Genomic DNA, 22,455 nt, shown 5'->3' on the forward strand with positions numbered 1-22,455 from the left:
CAGTCTTGCCCATAGTTTTTACTGCATTGTGTTTTTCATATTCAGATTTACATATCTTTTATGATAATGGTTACATAACAGGTAAAGTCCTTGGACATGGCGCCTTTGGCAAAGTGGTAGAGGCTTCAGCGTTTGGCATCAGTAAGAGTAGTAGCTGTGAGACTGTGGCAGTAAAGATGTTAAAAGGTATGGGACTTGAAACATATTTTTATCACAGCATTTCCTATATATAGTTTCCATGTCATATACATTTAGTATATTTATTAAGTTGACTTTATATGTTTTAGAGGGCGCCACTGCCAGCGAACACAAAGCTTTGATGTCAGAGTTGAAGATTCTCATTCACATTGGCAACCACCTCAATGTAGTGAACTTACTTGGTGCCTGTACCAAATCCAATGGTGAGTATGTGTTCTCATCTCTTGTGACAGATCCAGTCTTGGTGCAACTTCATCGTTGCGGCTTGACGTCCATGTGACTTCACACCAGGCTGACTAATCAAAAGAAGAGCCATGGATGCCGTCAGGTAGAAGGTGGTTCTCAGGGCTCCAGTACGGCGGTAACTGATTACTGACATTCCCGAGGAACTGGATCATGCTAATTGATTCGACCCAAATGGGACCCATTGCTACCTTAAACTAAGCTTCTAACATTTAGATTGAAAGTATGCACTTGAGGTAATGATCGTCAAAGCTTCATTGTTAGGCCAACCCTGCGTTATTGGTACTCCACATTCTTTTTGTGTTTGAAGTATATGTGTCCTTTCATACAAAACCCATAGAAAAGAATGGTATTGCTGCCCTAATGCCCAAAACTAGTTTAAAACTGATTTTAGCGCACATACCAGTCTAATATGTCTTGAAACTACCCTGATTCTCATGTTCTGTAACTTGAAGTTCACCGTTTTTCCATGGCCTGTTTCTCTTCATCTACATTCTGTCAGCACTATTCGTGTTGTAACCTCCGTTGCCTCACTTCCCAACATGTATTTGTCCACTGACTTGTCTATCCTGAAATAAAAGTCCGCCTTTCTTTGAAGTATGTGAAGCCTGCAGTTTGACAGACAGGAGAGCAGGAGCAGAAAGACTAAAACCTGGTGTCCAGCCCCTTGGGTTATTTTTTGGGAATAACACAACATCATTTTTAATTAACTTGATTTCCATGTTGTTTCTTTGTCATAGATAAAGATCTATGATGAAATTGTCAATAAGTACAGTGACGATTTAAAAATAATATGACTCTTTAATCATGAATAAGGTATCAAAATGGTCAGGTTCGCTTAGCAAGATGCCTATATCCAAACATATGTGACTGTCCGTACAAGGCCAAGTCCCCCTATATAGTCTTGTATAGACACGCAGACAGGAAATTTCCATAAAGTGCATTCATTCGGTTCTCTCATTACAGCCACTTTGAATTTAGATAGTGGTTTGTTGACTTTTGGTTGGAATATTTGGCGATTATAAGATTAACCCAATCGTATCACATTCTGCATGTTTGTTGGAAAGATCTGGAGACTCTGATTACAGACTCTAATTTAATTACGTGGGTCCCACATGTTATCCAAGTAGACAATAAAATAATGCATGACCATAATTTTCCTGAATCGCTTGAGGCTGTGAACAAGGGGTCCCAACTTCTTTAGTCCAAATCCATAATTAAATATTACAGGTGAAGAAAAGCAGCATTAATTTCTGAAGACACAAATGATAACTGGTGGTTATTTGCCATTACAGACTCCTTCAACACAACTAACCATTTTTTGCAGGGCTCGTTATAAGACCCTGACCCAGGAACTACGTGACTAAGACAGTTCTTAGCTTTGCATCAATGATACATACATAAATGGTTTTAACCCCATAAAATACAGGCCCCCATCCACCATGGCAACATAGCTACCTCGTGTTTGCATCAAGAGTCTATATGTGAAGTCCCTGCCTGCAATGGAAATCCATTGGCCCTTTGGTACTGCTTCGCAATGCACTGTTGGAGGAAGCTGTCTCCCTATGTCAAGCTCCTTAAATGCCACAGTCCCTATTGACTGCACTGCTTAACCAGTTATATGGGGATGGCCAGTGGTTCCTTCTGACCCTGGCTGTTTCCAGTTGCAGGTCCGCTGTCAGTTGATGTCCCCAAGCCATTAGTCTGGAATAACTGTACATTAAGGAGCTATAAAAGGGATTCACAGGATTAGAAAAACAGCATCATACCTCTCCAGAGGTTGAAGGCGTTATTGCAGCTCAGTGCTGTACATTTCAATAGAGCTGAGCTACAATACTAGACATATTCTTTCTAGTCACCCCTGCAAGACAATATATTCCATGACATATTTTTAATAACGAAGAGCAAATTGTTTTATGCAATCCAGTCCACGGTTTAGGGCAATCTCTCTGGCCATGGACAGGAGCTGTGCAAATTTCTTGAGCTTCCAGGTTCCCCTCCGTTTGATTCACCAGCCTGGCATGACGTCAGCCGTGCACAGGTGACATTACACCAGCCCTGCTAATCATAAGCCGAGTCTGAGATTCTAAGGCAATTCACACAGGTCCTCTCCATTACGAGAGAAAATTGACCTGAACTGTGGACTGGGGTTGCGCAAAGCGATCAACTCATCTCTCATATTCAAGACTTAGTGTGCTAAGTAGTTGAGCAAGCCCTCTTCTTTACAGAAATCATAACTCACAATAGGTCAATCAGTCATTTGTTCTTTAAGGATTATGAAAATTGGAGTAAAAATAAGCCACGGGTCTATTTATCCTAATACTGGGGGAAAAGAATAGGCGGTGGTGGCATTACGGCAAGTCAACACCGGGATGATTTTTGCTATTGATGCCTTTCTCGCTTCTCCTGGGTAACAACTTTCATGTACTTGTATGGAAGTCAACTTCATTCTTACTTAATGTCCTCCATATTTCTCATCCATTATAATATATAATTGTGGTAAGGACCCATTTATGAATTATTTGCTAGATTTCCTTAGTTCACGCCCTGCCTATGCTTTAAAATTACAGCTTGACCTGAGCTTAGAATGTAACACCCACAGCCTTAATTTGACAGACGGCCTTGTTTCTGTGCCAACACCGATTTGCCTTCAGATTTATAATGTGTTCACAGAAGCTGCATTCTGGGAATTCCTAAGATAAGGCAGATAAAATGCAGGGCTGAGGATCATCAAACACACAGCAAAGACAAGGAACTGAAATATTACTTGTTTTATTGCCCAGCTCTAAATGCTGTAGTAAATTCAATTGTGGTAAAGTGCACAGATGTCCCTTTACTATACTTTGCACTGGAATGAAGGTATATATTTTGCCCTAGTTGGTGGAATGGTGTAAAGAGCCATATTTCCTTGAACTAATAGCTTTAATAGTCATTTTCTACATGTTGCCATAGCATATGTTACCATCAGTGGGGGCAGAGCATTTACAGTATTTGTGTCACCTAATTGTTAAAATGTTCCAAATCCTTTCCTCCTATACAGCACTGAACCCCTTGTCTCTCAAATATATGTATTATATTTTGAGGAAAATACTGATGTAATTATAGTTTACCCACTGACCCTTCAGTTTTTTCAGTTTTTTTGCCGAAATATGACAAAAGATGTAAAAATAAAAAAGTTCTATACAGTTATATTTCTTTACTTTGTAAGTTTTTATTACATTTTGTGGGGGGGTCTTTATCAATTTTATTACTCTAGCCTTAACCCTATACATAATTCTATCCCTATACCTAACCCAAAGACTAACTCTAGCCCTAAACCTATCCTAACCCTATGTCATGAATTCTGCTGGGACCTGTGATACATCTGAGATTAGAAGGTCCTCTTTAAATCTACATGGCTATTCATGAGTTAACAGTTTTTTTGTGGAATGGAAAGGGTTAAGAGTTCCTCGTGATATATTTATTGGAACCACACCCTTCCATTATATAAACCTGTGTCTGGCTTCCCTCCATGCGAGTAATAGAATCTTTATTCTGTTCTTGGCTGCATAGGAGAAGATGCTTCTGGAGAGTCGCCCTTGTCATTTCTGAAATTGTCATATGGAGATTTTTGTCAATACCTCTTACTTCCCCTTTTTAGCGTTCCTTTGTGTTGCTTTTCTGCCTCGATACTGAACTCCCATATTTCCTTTATAATTATCCTGTGTGTCTGTCATTTGATTGTGTTTTGGTTGTTCCCTGTCTGTCCAGCAATTGTTATTCTTTTACTTTTACTCTTGCCCCTTTCCTCTCTGAGGGGAGGGCAGGCGCTGCATAGGATTTCATAGTAGCTCAAAGAGGTCCGAGAACCGGACATCTCCACCTTCAGGAGTAACCCTGGGGATAGGGATAGACTAGGGCTTCCATAGATTATGGACAGTACAGCATTCCTCTTACCCTGCATTCCTACGGTGACAGTGTGACACCCTAGCCCTAAGTGTAAAAGTAGCACTTAGTAGAGAATGAAGACAACTACTTAGCAGATTGTTGTACAAAAGGTTCCAATACAATCGCACCAGTGCTATAATGACACATTAGGTGTGGGCCCTTTTACAGGTTTTGCATTAGGGCCCAGAACTTTCAAGTTAAGTCCCCCATACACATTAGACTAATGTCGGTTAAATTTGTAAATATTGAGGGGTTCGGCCAGTGGTCTAATGTGTATGAGTGCAGTGGACGACTGAAGGTCAGGAGAGATCTCAAACCTGCATATTCGATTTCAGACTGACTATCACATTGTTCTCCCTGAGATAAGCCCCCAGCCAAAGTGTCAGTCGGCGGCTCTTTCATAGAGGATACAGGAGCGCTCCTGTGTATGGGAGTGTCAGCTGAGAAGGCTGCTGGTAGAACAATCGGGAAAAGGATTTTTCAACTAACATTCATCTAATGTGTGCGGCCAGCCTTAGACTTCTGGGCAATAATATTCAAAATCTGATCAGTAAATTCATAACTAAGTCTCCAAGTGCCATGGATACTGGCAAAAACGCGGACAGATCTCAGGTAAACTATATTAACATTGATGTTGACCTAGGAATGTACCTAAACTTTATGTGACTGCCAACTTGTGACTGTGGTTTAGTAAACCACGTCCATTTACAGCTAGGGATATTGCCAAATGGCATCTATGTAAAACTATAAAATGCTTTTTCTTCCACTACTCTGCTTTGATTAGGAGGTTCTCCACAGCTAACAAGTTGGGAATCATTGGTCTAAGGCCTAATGCACACCTTTTGGATCCAAAAATGAGATGTAGTTATGATATCATTGCATGGTGCCTACTTTTGCTGCAATATTTCTAAGCAATGTTTCTAGAAAGGAACATTTATAGAATATGGCATCAGACGGAGTTTATCACCGATGTATTTATCCTCATAAAATCAGAAGTATAGAAAGGTAAAATAGGGCCCATATCCTTTACCACTCAGAGCTTGTACTCAGTGACGATACTGTAAAATAGTATTTCTGGCACTTCATGTTCATGAAAACATTAATAGTTTAATAGTTTGCAAAGTAATTGGACTATTCTAGTATTTGATACCCATAATTAATTAATATTATCACTGGAGAAGGACATCATGGTCGGAAGAATAGAAGGAACAAGGCAAAGAGGAAGAACAGCAAACCGATGGCTTGATACAATCAAGATAACAGTGGAGAAGACACTGGTGGACCTATCTTGGCTGGCACAAGATCGATCTTCCTACAAGCGTTCATCCATCAAGTTGCCATGGCTTGAGATCTAGCTAAACGCCATTAATAATAATAATAATAATAATAATAATATCTTATATAGCGTCTGGTATACTATAGCCTGCTACTAAGGATTTATTGCACCAGGTTTGGACATATCATTGGTGCAACCTGTGCAGCTGCACAGGGTCCCAAGATGTAATTGGGTTCACTACCACCTCCAAAGCAGGTGGGATTGTGCATTATGATGAGCTACTGACTGCAAAGTTCCCATATATTCTTATTGTAGAGGGGCCTTCTTTTGTCTGTGTCTGCTCCTGTATTGTACTAGCATGTTATGCTTTTTAAATCCTACTTTCTACTATTTGACTAATTGAAGTTAAAAAAGATTTTCATAAAGTTTGTCTTCGTAATTATACATTATATCATTGGTTGATATTATGGGAGTCAGTGGAGGTCATAGACAGAAGAGGGCCTCTGTGCAAGAAGGGAATTTGGGCCAAAATGTGTCATTGCTCGCTGCCTTGGAGGTGGATGTAGGCTCCATTACGGTACCTCTTGGGCCCCTGTGCTGCAGCATGGTTTCTCCAATGGTATGTCTGCCCCTGATAGAAGTCTATGGGACTCTAGAAAAGGCATAATTTGAAACTTAGTCGCACCAATGTAAAAGAAGTAACATGGCCCACCCCACTTACCATGTAACATTTACTGACTTTTTTTATGAACCAGTCATCAAAGTCAAGGTGTGACGTCTTCCTCTACAGACCCTATAGCTATGGCCCTGAATTCTAGAGAGGAGTCATTGACAGACATAAATGAGAAATTAATGCAATTTCAAAAAACAGTTGAATAAAAATATAAAATTAGTACAGAAATTGGCCTTAAAATGTATTATTCTAAACTTTTCATTGCACATATAAAATATTTTTTCATTAAGATCCCTAAAGAACCAATTATTTGGTGTAAAGTTTGAGTCACCATCAGGCTATTGTGAGCTAGAAAATGACCATCCTGCCTCCGAAAACCTCTTTAGAGGGAATAGCTCACATTGCTGATGTGATGAGTGCGGCATTGCGCTCATATTTAGTGCGTTAGTCATCACTGACTATTGAGATGGAGCATGCCGGCTGCAAACATAAGCAGATAAAGAGAGGCAGCTGCGAATGATAATTCAACCATAACTTAATCATTGTTCTCGGCATCTCAAGAAGAATGAAAATGTTCCACAGGGGTCGTGTGTAGTATTTGTCTTGGATATAATGCTGTAGAACTGATTGGGTTACGGCTGTGGAGAGACGGCATGACGGATAGTTTTATATAACTGGAGTCATGAAAAGTTAAATTCGAGAGTTCTCAGAAGATGGCGTTTAGCTTTCTACTACCTTCCATACACACGTTAGATTGGTTGCAGAAGTGCCAAAAGCTGTGCTGAACCAATGGATCTTAAGATTTAGAAAAGTTTTTGAATATATTGTTTTCTTTCCATAAATATCAATGGCTGGACAAAAAAATAATAGAGGAAGCAAATACATTTTTATTAACCATTTTATGATATGGTCACACAACATCCTCACCATAACCTGCCTGAAAAAGCGCTAAATAAATGCTGAAAAGAATGAATATATGCAAGCAATGCAAAAAAACAGCACGCTGCGTACACATACCATAAGAATGAATGTGTAATCGGAAACTGACCTACTGATAAAACCATGTTTTAATGATAAATATGGACTTTTTATTTTTATAATATTTTTTGTAATTTTTCCTATCACTATTTATATAAAAAAAATTTCACTATTTATTAAAAAAATATATTGCATTTTACATTGTTCACTAGACCCTGCATAGACCCTTTCTGTTTGAAGTGTAAATTGGGCATGATTGAATCTAAGCAGAGGTCGTGATGCAGGGAGAGGGAGGAGGTGAGCTGTGACATCGCCTATTGTGAAAGGTGAATCCCGTGTTGTTTTTATTGTTACGATTCCTCCGCTCAGTGAGTGACAGTTTTGCTGCCCTATGGAATCTGGTTCACGCTGAGCTCTTGGTACTTTAATTGACAGCTCAGCTGTCCAATCTGTGACTGGTAAGCGCTGGACTTTCTCCAGGTGTTCGGTGTGCTGGTGATTGCCCAGCTACTTAACTGAGCTGTCTGTCCCTGATCCCTGCCAGATGTAGTTTATGCTTCCAGGTGAGTGTTTGCCTGATTCTGTTGTGCTGAGTACTGATCTTCTGCTGCCTGACCCTTTGGACATGTTCTGACTATCGCCTTGTCTTGTCCTTTTGTCTTTATCCGCTATCTCCTGGTATTTTGACCTCAGACTTTGACCTGACTTACACCTTTACCTTTTCCCTTGGTTTTCTACGTTCTCTCCTGGTAATGACCACAGTTTGTTTAGTCTAATATTAGGTCAAGAGGACATTGTGAAAATTGCAAGATATTTATATATATATATATATATATAAACACACACATTAAAATAATTGAAAATGATGCAAAAAAATTGATAACAAATGTATGAAGTTTATAATACCTTGCTATATATATAAAAAGTCTGTCATATCAATCAATCCTATGGTGATACTCAGTCAAGATTTTTACAGTTATGTGTGTAAGAGTCTCGTTTCACATAGCGACGCTCCAGCGATCCCGACAACGATACGACCTGGTAAGGATCGCTGGTGCATCGCTACATGGACGCTAGTAAGCTGCCAAACAGGCAGTTCTCTTCAACGACGCACCAGCGATCCCGACAACGATGCGATGTAGTAAGGATCGCTGGTGCGTTGTCACACAGCAGCTATTCTGAACAATTCCAGCCTGCGTCCCTGAGTTCTGCGTCGCCAACGAGGCCGCTTGATGATGAAAAAATGGCCCAGGACATTCTAGCACGATCAGCGTTATCCAGCGGGAGGGCAGGTCGCGACTATGTGTCATGTAGCGAGATCGCTGGCGAGATCGCTTTTGCGTCACAAAATCGGTGACGCATCAACGATCTCGCTAGCGATCTCGCCATGTGAGACGGGGCCTTAAGTCAAAAAGAATTTGTTCCACATAACTTGTTGGATGCGATGGCTATGTACGTGTATGGCTTTCTCCATTCAAGTCTCATGACTTTCTCCTTTCCGAAGCAGGAAAAATGCCATAAATATCCATCTTAGGCTACTTTCACACTTGCTTTTTTTGCAGCGCGTTTTTTGCACGAAAAAAGCATGGAAAAAATGCATACAAACGCTGCGCTTTTTTCAAGCATTTTTATGCGCATGCAGGAAAAAAACGCAGCGTTTTTATGCGTTTGTATGCGTTTGTATGCGTTTTTAGTGCGTTTGTGTTTTTTTCCACATTGTTTGTCCTCACCCCAAAAAAAAAACAAATAACAATCTGGCAACACACACGACCAATGGGACGTCAGTGGCGGTGTGGTATGTTAATATATAGACCCTGTCTACAGTATTCTTCACATTTGCTTGATTGTTCTCGTGTCAACATGGATCTGCGCTGGAAGAGTTTTCACTTCAACTTGGATTTGGACATCGCGATGGCTCAGGCTTATGCAGTTGCTTGCCATGAACAAAGGAAGAGAGAGAGGCAGCGAAGACGGCAGCGGCGGCGTATGTGGATACATCCGATTGTTGAACTCCAGGAGAGCCGTGGGGCATATCACACCCTCTACAGTGAGCTACAGGCAAACCCAGAGAAATTTACAGATTATATCTGGATGTCCCAAGAAAGCTTCAGGGATTTGCTTGCTCGTGTCCAAGAATCCATCCGGAGACAGGACACACAGCTCCATCGTGCGATTCATTCTGAGGAACGGCTACTGGTGACATTACGGTACGTAATATTTAAAAACCAAGGGGTGGGGTCTGATGGGTTTTTTTTTTACATGTACTATTCAAAACCTTGGCTAATTATTTTTCGTGAATGTACTAATATTTTATTTGATAGTTTTACAAAACCATATACAGAAATATTAATTTTACTTCTTTCTCTGTTTCGCAGATTCCTGGTGACTGGAGAAACCCTATCTTCACTACACTTCCAGTACCGTATTGGAATCTCTACCTTGTCTAGAATTGTTGCGGACACCTGCCGGGCTCTCTGGAACGTTCTTTGTCCAGAATTTATGCCCCTCCCACCGCTGAAAAGTGGATGGAAATTGCTGACAAATTCTGGACAGTCTGCAATTTCCCCAACTGTTTGGGAGCTGTTGATGGTAAACACATACGGATCATCAAACCCAAAAGAACTGGATCTGAGTACTATAATTACAAAAAGCACTTTTCAATAGTACTCATGGCCATTGCGGATGCCGGATGTATGTTTGTAGCAGTGGACATTGGAGCATTTGGCCGTGGTAATGACTCACAGGCTTTTAAAAACTCAGACATGGGCCGGAGGTTGTATGGCAACCAATTTAATTTCCCTATGCCACGGCCTCTTCCTCACACCGAAGCTCCGCCACTGCCCTTTGTAATGGCTGGGGATGAGGCTTTTCAAATGTGCGCAAACTTACTGAAACCCTACACCAGCCGGGACTTGGACCACACCAAAAAAATATTTAATTACAGGCTGACCAGGGCCAGAAGAACTGTCGAGTGTGCTTTTGGGATTCTTGTCTCCAGATGGCAAATTCTCGGCACAGCCATTAATCTTAAACTTGAAACAGTCGATGAGGTGGTGAAGGCGTGCGTGGTTCTACATAATTTTGTGATGGCTAAAGAGCACCCGAACTTTGAACTCGATGATACTGCTCCTAACCCATTGCCTGAATTCACTCAGCACCCTCTCAGGTCATCCGTTGAAGTTGGCCAAATGAGGGACCAATTTGCGGCCTACTTTATCTATGATGTAGGACAGGTGCACTGGCAAGATGAAGTGGTGTAAGAATGTTTTCGTTTGTGTATGTTAATAAAAAACCTGATTTGATACCAGTACCGAGTGCACTATGTTTTTTACACTCCAATAAAATAAAAAACTTCCCATGTATACCTGTGAATTCATGATGTTCTCAAACCTGCGCAGGTAAATACAAATATGAGTTAAAATGCAGCATCGCTAGTCTGCGTTAAATATATTGGTACGTAAGCAAAGCTGCAGGTTAAATATGATATGTGTATTAACCAGGCCATGATTGATAAATAGTTATGATTATGACATTTGAGCGACTTCGGTAGGATCGGGTTTCATGAAACCAAATTTGTTTCAAATGAAACTTGTCCAACTAGTGGAAAACAAGTAGGATATTCGTTCAAAACCAAACCACAATGTAAAGAAACTCGCCTTTTTTTTGCCCGAGTTTCACCAGTTTGTGTTTCAGGAAACCAGATCCTAGTCGGTAAAACGCTAGTTATTATACTAGGCCTTGGTATTTAACATATTAACATATGACGTGTATTTTTCCCATCAATTGATTCAGCACACAAGAGTAGGTTGTTAATTACAAGATATATCAATAAACCCCCTTGCCTAGAATCACAATAAGTGAAATGAGGATGGTAAAAACAGCCAATCCTCCAAACACTTTTTATGACACCTTGCAAAGTTTAAGTCACATTGTCTGTACAGCGCAGTGTGTGTGAGTGGCGCCAAAAACATTAATCTAACTTTGTTATGGTGAACCAGAAATTTTAAATTTATTTTTAACCAGAAAAATTAAAAAAAACTTTATTTTTTTCTGTGTTTGGGGGCAGATGGTTGCAAGTTGGGGGTGTGCAGGGAAGATGCAGAACTTACAGTTGAAGAAGGTGTTTTAGGGGAAGGGGCAACAAAACTTGTGGGGGAAGGGAGTCCAGTTATGGGAATTGAACTAGAAACACTTGGAGGAGAGGAAAGAGGTTCAGGGACATTGGTCCTTAGTGCTTGTCTCCATAAACTTGTCTGCCTGGACCTACTTGGGCCCAATGCCCGCCTTGATTGATGGCGCCTTGAACTTGGGGCAAATATTGAATGTGGGTCCCCCGTCTGCAGCTGTGGCTGCTGCTGCTGTGGCTGCTGCTGCTGCGGTGGCTGCTGCTGCTGCGGTGGCTGCTGCTGATGCTGTGGCTGCTGCTGATGCTCTGTGGTGGCGGTGGCAGTGCTCGTCCTTGCAGGAGGACTGGTGGCGGCAGTGATGGTCCAGGTTTGCAGAGTGGTGGTGGCAGGGCTAATACATGTTGTAGCGGCAGGGCTGTTCCACGATAGCGGAGTGGTGGCTGTGCTCCAAGCATGCATGGGGGTGGCGGTGGTGCTCCAGACAGGAGCAGTGCTTGCCATGGTGGTGTTGATGAAGTGACCAGCTGCACTCAGACTTGTGGTGGTGTAACGGTGGGTGTCCTGGCTTTGAACAGAGGTGTCCGTGCAGTGGTATGCAGCACAAGTCGGTAGTGAGGTGAAGCGAGTCAATGGTGGCACAGGTGGAAATGACACCACTGACTGCTGCCCGTACCGATTATGCTGCATAGCCTGCAAGAAAGCATTGTTGCAGGCCTGCAGCACATTCAGCTGTTGCTCAGGACTAAGGTGTTCCGCCATGCCCTTTTCAATCTTACTAAAAAAATGGTGCGCTGGTCTGTTGAGGTCGGCCTCCAGACGGTCAAGGCGCTGTTCGACAGAATGGAAGCGGTGTTCCATGAGGTTAAAACCACGTTTCATGAGTGAAAAACCGCTTTCCACTCTGTCGGACAGCGACTTGAGGCTGGCATTAAAGGCCTCGCTCAAGTGCATAAACTCGGGCAAGACATTCCTGTCCAAGGCCCTCTGCCGCTGACGGGTAGTGCCCGCATAACCAGTGGCAGAGACCTGGGACAGAGAAACACCTGATGGACCAGCTTCCTGGTCACCAGCTGTCTGTGTGGCTGACCTGCAAGGTGCTTCCTGGCTGTCAGATGGCTGGGACGGGTCAGAGGACGTCCGATAAAGGACCGCTCCAGGGCCAGGTTGCAGGGTGCTGCTCCAGGTGCTGTGGAAGAAAGGAAAATCATTACTATCATGCCTTTACAAGAAGCATCAGATGTGGATTAGAAAAACATAGATTAATAAAAATAAAAAACTGCAACGCGTGATAGTATCGGTATCTTGTTCTTGTCCTTGACGCAGATCCACTGCGAGCCTGGCCCTCAGCACGAACTTCACTGTTGAAGCCGTCCTTGATCGGGCGCCAACGTGTTTGGACTTTGTCCACTGTTGGAAAAACAAACCAACAACATGTAACAATTGTGTTTGATGCACGACATATGCTATCACTAAACCCAAAGGTGCCATCAAGGACAATAGTCACAGCGGCACAATACAGCAATACAATACCCAAAGCAGTCACTGTAGAGCCAGATGACACTGTTGGGTTTCCTTCAAGAATATATCTAGCACGAAACCCAACAGTGCCATCAAGGACAATAGTCACTGCGGCACAATACAGCAATACAATACCCAAAGCAGTCACTGTAGAGCCCGATGACACTGTTGGGTTTCGTGCTAGAATATATCTAGCACGAAACCCAACAGTGCCATCAAGGACAATAGTCACTGCGGCACAATACAGCAATACAATACCCAAAGCAGTCACTGTAGAGCCAGATGACACTGTTGGGTTTCCTTCAAGAATATATCTAGCACGAAACCCAACAGTGCCATCAAGGACAATAGTCACTGCGGCACAATACAGCAATACAATACCAAAAGCAGTCACTGTAGAGCCCGATGACACTGTTGGGTTTCCTGCTAGAATATATCTAGCACGAAACCCAACAGTGCCATCAAGGACAATAGACACTGCGGCACAATACATCAATACAATACACAAAGCAGTCACTGTAGAGCCCAATGACACTGTTGGGTTTCCTGCTAGAATATATCTAGCAGGAAACCCAACAGTGCCATCAAGGACAATAGTCACTGCGGCATAACAGAGCAGGGAAATACTTACTAAACGCCTTTTTGGAGGATGCAGTGGCGCTGTCCCAGCCATCCATCAACGCTGCGGCCACCTCATTCCATAGCCGCCGTGTCACCACATTGTCCTTGTACAGCCGGTCACGGCTGTCCCACAACGGGGCACGCTCCTGGACCAGGCTGACAAGCTGCTCATTATCCAGGTATACGTCTTCATCCCGTTGTGGATCCTAGACAAAACACATTCATTAGAATATTCAAATTTTGAGTGAATAAAAAGTTACAAAAAAATCCAGAAAAGATGAAATATAGAAGATAAAAAATAAAGAACATTACAAATCATTTGATACTTACAATCCGTATCACCACCGGGACTTGGCTTGGCTGCTCCTGCTGTTCGCCCTCAGTAGTTATGTCCGCAGAAGATGACGATGTCTGAAAAAAAACGTAAGAGATTTGGAGAAGCAGCAGATATACTTACCAAACGCACAAAAATAATCACCTCTGGGTCTGCTTGCGCCAGTTCCTGCCGGGATGGGGAATATTCTGATTCCGAAGACATACTGCATGTAAAAATAATAAAACGCATTAGTACATATACAATTTAAAAGGACAGGCATACATTATTAGATGTAATAATACTCACATTCTTGACGCTGAAGCTGGGATTGAAGATAGGTTCATTTTTAGCTGAATTTCTGCTCTCCAGTCTGTCACTATAGTTGTGGTACAGTGTCGGCAGACACCTCCTTTATATAGAAATGTTTTTTTGGGGTTGGGGGGTTGGGAATTTTCTAACTTGTCTAACCAGTGGACACCAAAAAAAAACGCATGCGCAAAAAAAACGCATACATACGCATGCCAATGTGCACGTATGCATAGGCTATAATGGTCATTTTTTGCTCAAAACATGCGCATACGTGCGCATGCGTTTTTTTAAAGCAGTTAGGCGGACCAAAAAATGCATCATGTAGCGTCTGGAAAATAAAAACGCACACCCAAAAAAAACGCAGCGCACGAAAAACGCATACGTATGCGCACCCATGTTAAATATACGGGGAAAACGCATGCGCACGTATGCGGTTTTTTGCAGCGCAAAAAAAGCTAATGTGAAACCAGCCTTAGGAAAATCTTTTGAGATCTATTACATTATGAGAATGTATAACAATTCTTATCTGAAAGGTTGATGCACTTTTGAAAGTGATTGCCCTGTATTATATTTTTTATTATTTGTATATTTAGATATATAATGTCATTTTTATATGATATATTTTCTGCATGTAATGAATCTCAAAATATCAGTTCCTGTTCTAATGTTTCATATTGATGACACTGTATCAAGCAGAACAAGCTTCATCCATGTGATCTACCATTACACATCCTTTTTGCTGTTATAGGACCACTGATGGTCATAGTGGAATTCTGCAAGTATGGCAACCTTTCTAATTACCTGAGGACCAAACGTGATGGATTCATTCCCTACCAGGTATAGAAAGTTCTCTTGTTCTCCCATCATCCATGTTACCCACCCTACGGTTCAGACTTGTTTAAGATAACCTCTACATTCTGCATCCAAGTGCATGTGTTTTACATTGTGGAAATGGGACACAAGCCACTGGCTGGCATGGAAGGAGAGTTCAAGAAATTGTATGATTGTTTCAATTTCCCCGTTATGTAGATGCCTACATCACTTCTCATGTTATAACTTACTAACAGTAAAATAATGAAATCAATTTAACCCTTACAGGAGAGATCTCCACGATCCCGTAGTCAGGTCCGATCAATGGTGGAAGCGGTCATGGCAGACAGAGTGAGCAGAGAAGGAGTTAATGAAGGAGCCATTTTTGGTCGGCTTATGTTGACTAAGAACCAAAGCCAACGGACCACGGAGTGTAAGGGACGCCTTCGATATCTTGTATAGTCGTAGCCAGAAAATATTATATATTTTTTATAGACTATATTATATTATAAACTTCATGCTGCAGAAAAATGAACATTCAGAAGAGCCAAAGGTGGAAATTATATTGTCCGAACCAAAAGCCTGTTGATGTGGCAGATTTTTTGAACGTCAAACTCTTATTAATTTGGACCATTTTTGTATGACGTAAAATAAAATCTATGGCAGCTATAGGCTGGTGTAGATTTCCGCTATATTTTAAAGGGGTTATCCATGACTGCAGTAACTTTTTACTGTAGGCTGAAGAACTAACAGGCAGGTAGTTGGTAACTACCTGCCTGGTTTGCTCAGCGCATTACTCTGGTGGTAAGAGCAGTCACAGACCATTCAAGCCGGCGATTCTGCATCTTCCGCTGATGTCAGAACAGCTGCTACTCTTCCTCTCTTCTCTTTTAACGGGCCGTGACTGCTGTCATGATGACTGACAGGTGGTTCCCTGCTGTATAATTGCAGGGAGCCGACTGTCAATCAGCATGATGTAAGCAGTCAGGCACCATCAACAGAGCAGCTCAGAAGAAGAAAAGCTACTTTGTTGACGTGGAGCAGCTGGATCAGTTGGTGACCGCTCTGAGCCGGGAATGGATAGAACAGACAGGTAACTACCAGCCTGTTATTTTTTACTATGAGCCAAAAAACTAAAAACCTCTTTAAAGGGAATCTGTCACCGGAAATTTATGGGCTATGTAAATGCCCTGTGTCTGGTCCGATGGGCGGTGTTTCTACTTCTTTTCTCCACCCCATCCATGGCCGCCGTCCACGATATTTTCCAGAATTAGAGTAGTTCTCCTCCATATTTTGCGCGTATGCAAAGCAATCTTGCCTCGCGCACACACAGTATGCTTTGCCCAACTGCGGGCAAAGCTGAAAATCATTACTGCGCATGCGCCGGTACACTATGTCCCGGAAGTATTTTGCTGTGCTTTGCGCACGCTCAAAATATGGAGAACTACTCTAATTCCGGAAAATATCGCTGACGGCCACGGATGGGGTGGAGAAAAGAAGAAGAAACACCGCCCATCGGACCGGGCACAGGGCATTTACATAGCCTGCAAATTTCGGGTGACGGATTCCCTTTAAAGGCTTACAAGATAATGGAATTTTTTTACTAAACTCCTGGTAGCTCGGCCTCCACCCAAATCTATGAAAAGTACTGGAGCAAGAGCAAATGGGCAAAAAGTCATAATGTCATAATGCCAAATTTGATGATCTTCTATGAGAACTGCTGTAGAGGTTATGATAGGTGCATATGATTAACCAGGGGAATAGCTACTAAAGTGACAATTACTGGTGGTAATAGCTGGTGCTTGATCTTACTGATGAATGCTATAAGAAATAATAACTTATTAATTGCCTGTTTTTCCATGTGCCCTTCGAGCAGTGAAAGACTTGTGGCAAAGTCCTCTTACCATGGAAGATCTGATCTGCTATAGTTTCCAGGTGGCTCGAGGAATGGAGTTCCTATCTTCTAGGAAGGTAAGAAAGAATCCTTATTTAGGAAGGACAAAATTATACTGAGCAAAACGATTATATTCCCAGAGCTGTACCATTGTGTAATTGGATCAGATGCATGGAGTGGACACACTTCATTTCATGAGTTTACCCATCTCTGTTAAAAATGTGGCGCCAACGTGAAGAATCCATCTATCTGTGTAAACCACATCATTCCAGAGCTGGATAAAAAGGTTATGCAGGAAAAGCACGGTACGCCAATAGAAAATAGATATAGAAGAGGGACTGGACAGTGACCAGAAGGAAGTCACTGTAGAGGGCGCGACAATTCTTACAGCGGATCTGTAATCAGCACAATATGGAGACATGCCTGCTTTCCTATCAGCCATAACAGCTCATAAAAATAGTGCCCTGTTTGGTTAAAGAAGTGATCAGAAACTACACTGGATAATTAGGCTGCAGAGGCATAACTGCCCTCCACGTACAGCGTGACATGCCTGATCTGCCAGTGTAAGGAGACTTATAGGCCAAGTGATGCTCCTCTTGGAAATTAAGTATGAAATTTGCCTCTTCAGAGAGGAAGACGACTTGACTTGCGCCACCTATTGGAAGTAGCAATTATAAAAGTCAATATCGACCCTTTAACAAGGCTTTTCACTCTCCATAAGGAGAGCTATCACCCCTCGGACTTTAGTCGGAGGCCTCCAATAAAGCCATAGCAGATCTCCTACTTTGCACTGATGGTGGGCAATGATCCAAAACACGTTTCTGCAAATAGAGATCCAGGTTTGACTTTTATGCCTAGTCATGTGGCAAGGGTCAATATTAGGATTGCTATTTACATTTGGTGGCGCTAGAGTTCAAGTCCTCTCGGTCTCTGAAGAGGCAATTTGCAAATCATCGCCCTAAGGAACAACAGGAGCAATCACTTCATGGATACACCAGAATCATAACCTATGGGGGAATGTTGTGAATTCACTTTCTGGCCTGCCTCTGGTTACTAGTGAAGGTAGTGGAGCTGGTTGTATTGACAGAGGGGTCGCGAGTTCTCTTTCCGGGCTCCCTCTGGTGGTTACAGGAGGTAATGGAGCTGATCTAATTAACAGAGGCCTGCCACCTGATAATGAGGAGGACGATTGGACATTTGGAGTTTCTGACTGGATTTAAGACAGCTGACTCCCTCTATCCCTGCTGGTGATTTTTTCCTTCCTCCTGAGGTCTTAGTTTCCAGCTCAGTCCCTGCATGCTCAAGCTAAGTGTTCTTTTGCTATTGTTCACATTTGATTTGGTTCTGTCTATTTCAGTTTTGTGTGGTGATCCAGCCCCGGCTGGGGCTGTGCTGAATTTCTATCCTTATGTTACTGTTTGTGCCAGTTTGTTTTTGTCCCTTATTAGATTGGCCTCTTTTTGCTCTGCTTTCAGAATATACCAGAGTGCTGATACAGTGAGCGAAGTCTAGTGACTTCAGTATTTTTTCTAGCAGACGTGTTGGGTATTTTTTGCAGGGTTTTTTGCGTGATTGCAAACTGTGTCTTTCCTTTCCTGTCCTGTCTAGTTAGTTTGGGCCCCATCATTTGCTCAGCCTATTTTCCTACCTGCGTTTGTGTTTTCATCTTGTCTCACCGACAATATATGTTTGGTGGCTATCTATTCCTTTGGGGTCTGCTCTGGGGCAGTTTAGATTTCCCCATTCTTGCTTTAGGCTTATTTAGTTCTCCGGCTGTGTCGAGGCGTCTAGAATCATCGCAGGTACGCCCCACAGCTACTGCTAATTGCGTGGATAGGATCAGGGGTCTGCAATCCACTTAGTTACCAACCTCTCTGGTTTTCTGTGGCTTAGCTTGGTCTTGCTTTCCTCCTCGGTGACCCAATCATAACAGGGGAAGTTCATCAAGATGGGCATTTCATACATCAGTCTTGATAAAAAGCCTGTTTGGGTATTGTGTAATATTTCATGTCCCCTGAGGTGGCGCTGCAGGGAGATTGAACACTTACTGCCTATTTAAAACGTAGTTCATCTGATCGCCGAAAGTCCCATCCAAAAACCCATGTGCTCAATTTATCGTCAGTCGACTCTTCTAACAAGAATGTTATTTCCAAAGTAGACAACCAATATTAAGATGAATGCTATGGAAATCTTAAGGGAATGGGAAGCGTCATTTTTCATACTTAATAGACTTGTTAGAATTGTGATCCAAGGTGGTTGGGAAAATGAAATGAACTTTTCTATACGGTTTATGATCATTTATCAGATTTTGGGTGGACTTGTGTTTTCACAGAGTTAGTGTAATTTCCTATACTTATAAAATAATTAATGGGTTTTATATTTTATTTTTGGCACAGAATTTGGTGTCCACTGTAATGAGAGATCCCTGTAATGGCTGCATACTCTGCAAATCATTGGCCCTAGATAACCCTTTCATGTTGTTTTCGGAGATTTGCCTCGTGAACCACCTTTAGGGGAAGTCCTAACAGATTATCAAAGTATTCTACTAATTCACCATGTCGGAGTCCATACCGCACTGACTTTGCCTGTCCTTAGATGAACTGAGTGTTCACTTACAGCCAGGGACCTGGGGAAATATTTGTCTAAAATTGAGTATTTCTCCCAGTGACGGTATCTGTGGAAATCTGTCTAGAATGACATTAGTGGAAGATAAAGATCAAACTTTCAAAAGTTCTGATACTTTCTTAAATGAGTTTCTTTACCTTCTTGGAGTCCATCGGGAATGGAACATTGACATCTTGTGGCCATTACGTGAAATACATGATAGTACTTGCACAAGAAAAGTATTATTATTTTTATTATTATTATTATTTATGTATTGCTTATATAGCACCATTAATTCCACAGCACTTTGTAGACATCATCATCACTGTTCTAATATTGGGGATCGAAAAATAAACCACCTATCAGTATGTTTTTGGCGTGTAGGAGGAAACCCATGCAAGTACGGGTGAAACATACAGACTCCTTACATAAATCATACTTGACAACTGTCCCGAATTTGACACACAATACCAGTAAAGTTGGAGCACCCCAGTTCCCTAGTGGGAGGGATGCGTGGTGTAAACTTCACCCAGAGTGGGTGTCCCCAGTTTGTCCTAGGGGTATGATTGTGGGTGGGAGTTATACCTTCCTATGCTGACAATAGAAATGGATTTGTTGCCTGGTTTTGAAGTTACATTTTGGTGACCTCGTATCGACAGATTCGAAAACTCAAAATCTAAGCAGTAACCAAGATGGCTTAGATACCGACGAGAGGTTGATTTCACTGGCTGTGGTGCCTCATTCTCCATATTTATGGATATACTTTGGGTGTACATCGGGGCTTCTCCAAATGACTCAACAGATCTCAAAATGAACGATGAGAGATGGCCAGTTTTAAAACAGAAAAAAAATATGATTTTGTGATACTCTGTCACGAGATGTCATTGTTTTACAGTATATGTCTGGCTGCCCAGTTGTGATGTGAATTGTGCTATTATGTCTGTCCTGCAGAAATTAATGACATGAACTTTTTTCCTTTCCTTGCAGTGCATTCACAGAGACTTGGCTGCCAGGAACATCCTATTGTCTGAAAACAATGTTGTAAAAATCTGCGACTTTGGTCTGGCCAGAGACATTTACAAAGATCCTGATTACGTCAGGAAAGGAAGTGTAAGTAAAGATCTTCTCCAAACTCGGTGATGGAAGAAGAATTCGGCTTATTTTTAGTAATTGGATGAAAGGACTGAAATCTTGTCAGGAAATAGAAGAATGAGGGGCAGAACATCTTAATTAGGAAGCTCCTCTAATTAGAATCAAAGTGCGAGTAACATACATTATACTGGTAGCCGTTATTTGATATGGCGTCGCACATCATTCTGGAGCAATGTTTCATATCCTTTCTCTACCATCTGGAATGTTTGATAAGGTCACCATGTGGGGCCCCTTCGATCGGGCCCTTTCAGCCCAATTACAGAAAAATGCAATGTTAATGGAGCAGTAGTGAGCATGTGTGACCACTGCTCTATTCCAGGTCGCATGTTCTCACTCCCACTCCAACCACCCAGAAGACTCTGGGACCTTCTCCAGATTTGTGGGGTTTTCCAGCTGTGGATCACCAGCGACCAAACTTTTATCACCTGTCTTAGTGGACTCCACTCAAAAAAAGTGACGTCTCTTCATTTTTTTCTGCAATGAGGATAGCAAAATCTTAGAAATCCACCTCAAAATCCCCAAAAAGTTCAGAATTTTTTTCATGTTTTTGAGCAGATCTGCTTCAAAATCCACATCGAAAACACTTCTATAGTGACGGCACATCAAAAAATGCTTCAAATACTCTTTGATGTGGATTTTAAAGTGGAGCTGCTTCAAAATCCATATCAAAATATTCGGTGTGAACATACTCTAAAAAAGAAGGAAAGCAGAAAATGTCAGTTCTTCGGGAGTAAAATAAAGAAAACTTGGCACTCAACTTCTAGAATATTTTTTGGATTTTTTAATGCAGCCAGAAAATAATATAGACGTTTCGGCCTCACTGGCCTTCATCAGTAACAGACTGCAGTATAGTAGTTAATCGCGTTCAATGACTGGTCATGCACTAGGCGCTGGGCACGGTGACCAGCGGTGGATACCGCGTCGCTGATGACTGCACGCCGGCACCCCAACCCACCCAGGTCCTATTTGATACAGGCTCCATGCCCAGCGCCTAGTGCATGACCAGGCACATTTAAAGTGACTATGGTGTCACTCCTATTATCGCACTGAATGCGATTAACTACTATACTGCAGTCTGTTACGAATGAAGACCAGTGAGGCCAAAACATCTATATTATTTTCTGGCTGCATTAAAAATCCAAAAAATATTCTAGAAGTTGAGTGCCAAGTTTTCTTTATTATAGATGTATGGTGTGGGGCCCTACTTGAGCACCTTCTGAAGTTGTGCATACGGTGTTTTTCCTTGGTTCTTCGGGAGTGATTGCTCCAAATTTGACTTGTGAATCAATGAAGCAAAATCAAAGTGTTGAGAACACACTGAAATCCGCTCCAAAATATATATTTCTTAAATGTGGTTTGCGGGCATGGATTTTTTAGCTAGAAAAACCCACATAATATGCTCATACACTACTTGTCCTGCTCTGAGCTCAGAAGTGATTACATTTCTATTCTAAGAGTAAGACCCCGCAGTGTGGCTGGCCGGGCACAGCGGAAACTGCACCCACCATGGTCGCCAATGGCCGCACAATTTTTTTTTACAAAATTGGACAACCATTGGCCCCTGAGCTGGGTGGATTTTCAACTGTATGCGACCAGTCATATCATGTGGTCTCACCCTTAGTCCGAGGTCACACATGAGAGAAACTCGCACGAGTCTCACATCTCAATACCCGGCACTGCCGCCGGCACTCAGTACTGGAGCGCTCAGCTGCATGTCTTACTATGGAGCCACACTCTCTGGTCCCGAGTGCCGGGTATTGAGATGCGAGACTCGTGCGAGTTTCTCGCATGTGTGACCCCAGCCTTAGG

The 22,455-nt window shown here is 42.2% G+C and overlaps 1 protein-coding gene across 1 annotated transcript in view; it reads left to right on the plus strand.

Annotated features, from left to right (window-relative positions):
* The window catches only part of FLT4 (fms related receptor tyrosine kinase 4), a 284,750-nt gene that overhangs the window by 240,123 nt on the left and 22,172 nt on the right, over positions 1–22,455 (plus strand). Inside the window, exons 18-23 of the mRNA XM_073568005.1 lie at positions 82–186; positions 288–401; positions 14,935–15,023; positions 15,285–15,429; positions 16,873–16,967; positions 20,482–20,604. Coding sequence (XP_073424106.1) covers positions 82–186; positions 288–401; positions 14,935–15,023; positions 15,285–15,429; positions 16,873–16,967; positions 20,482–20,604 — 671 coding nt within the window. The remainder of the gene's footprint in view (positions 1–81; positions 187–287; positions 402–14,934; positions 15,024–15,284; positions 15,430–16,872; positions 16,968–20,481; positions 20,605–22,455) is intronic.

The sequence above is a fragment of the Dendrobates tinctorius genome, unplaced genomic scaffold (assembly GCF_039654945.1).
Source record: "Dendrobates tinctorius isolate UK_male_01 unplaced genomic scaffold, ASM3965494v1 ptg000020l, whole genome shotgun sequence".
Lineage (NCBI taxonomy): Eukaryota > Metazoa > Chordata > Amphibia > Anura > Dendrobatidae > Dendrobates > Dendrobates tinctorius.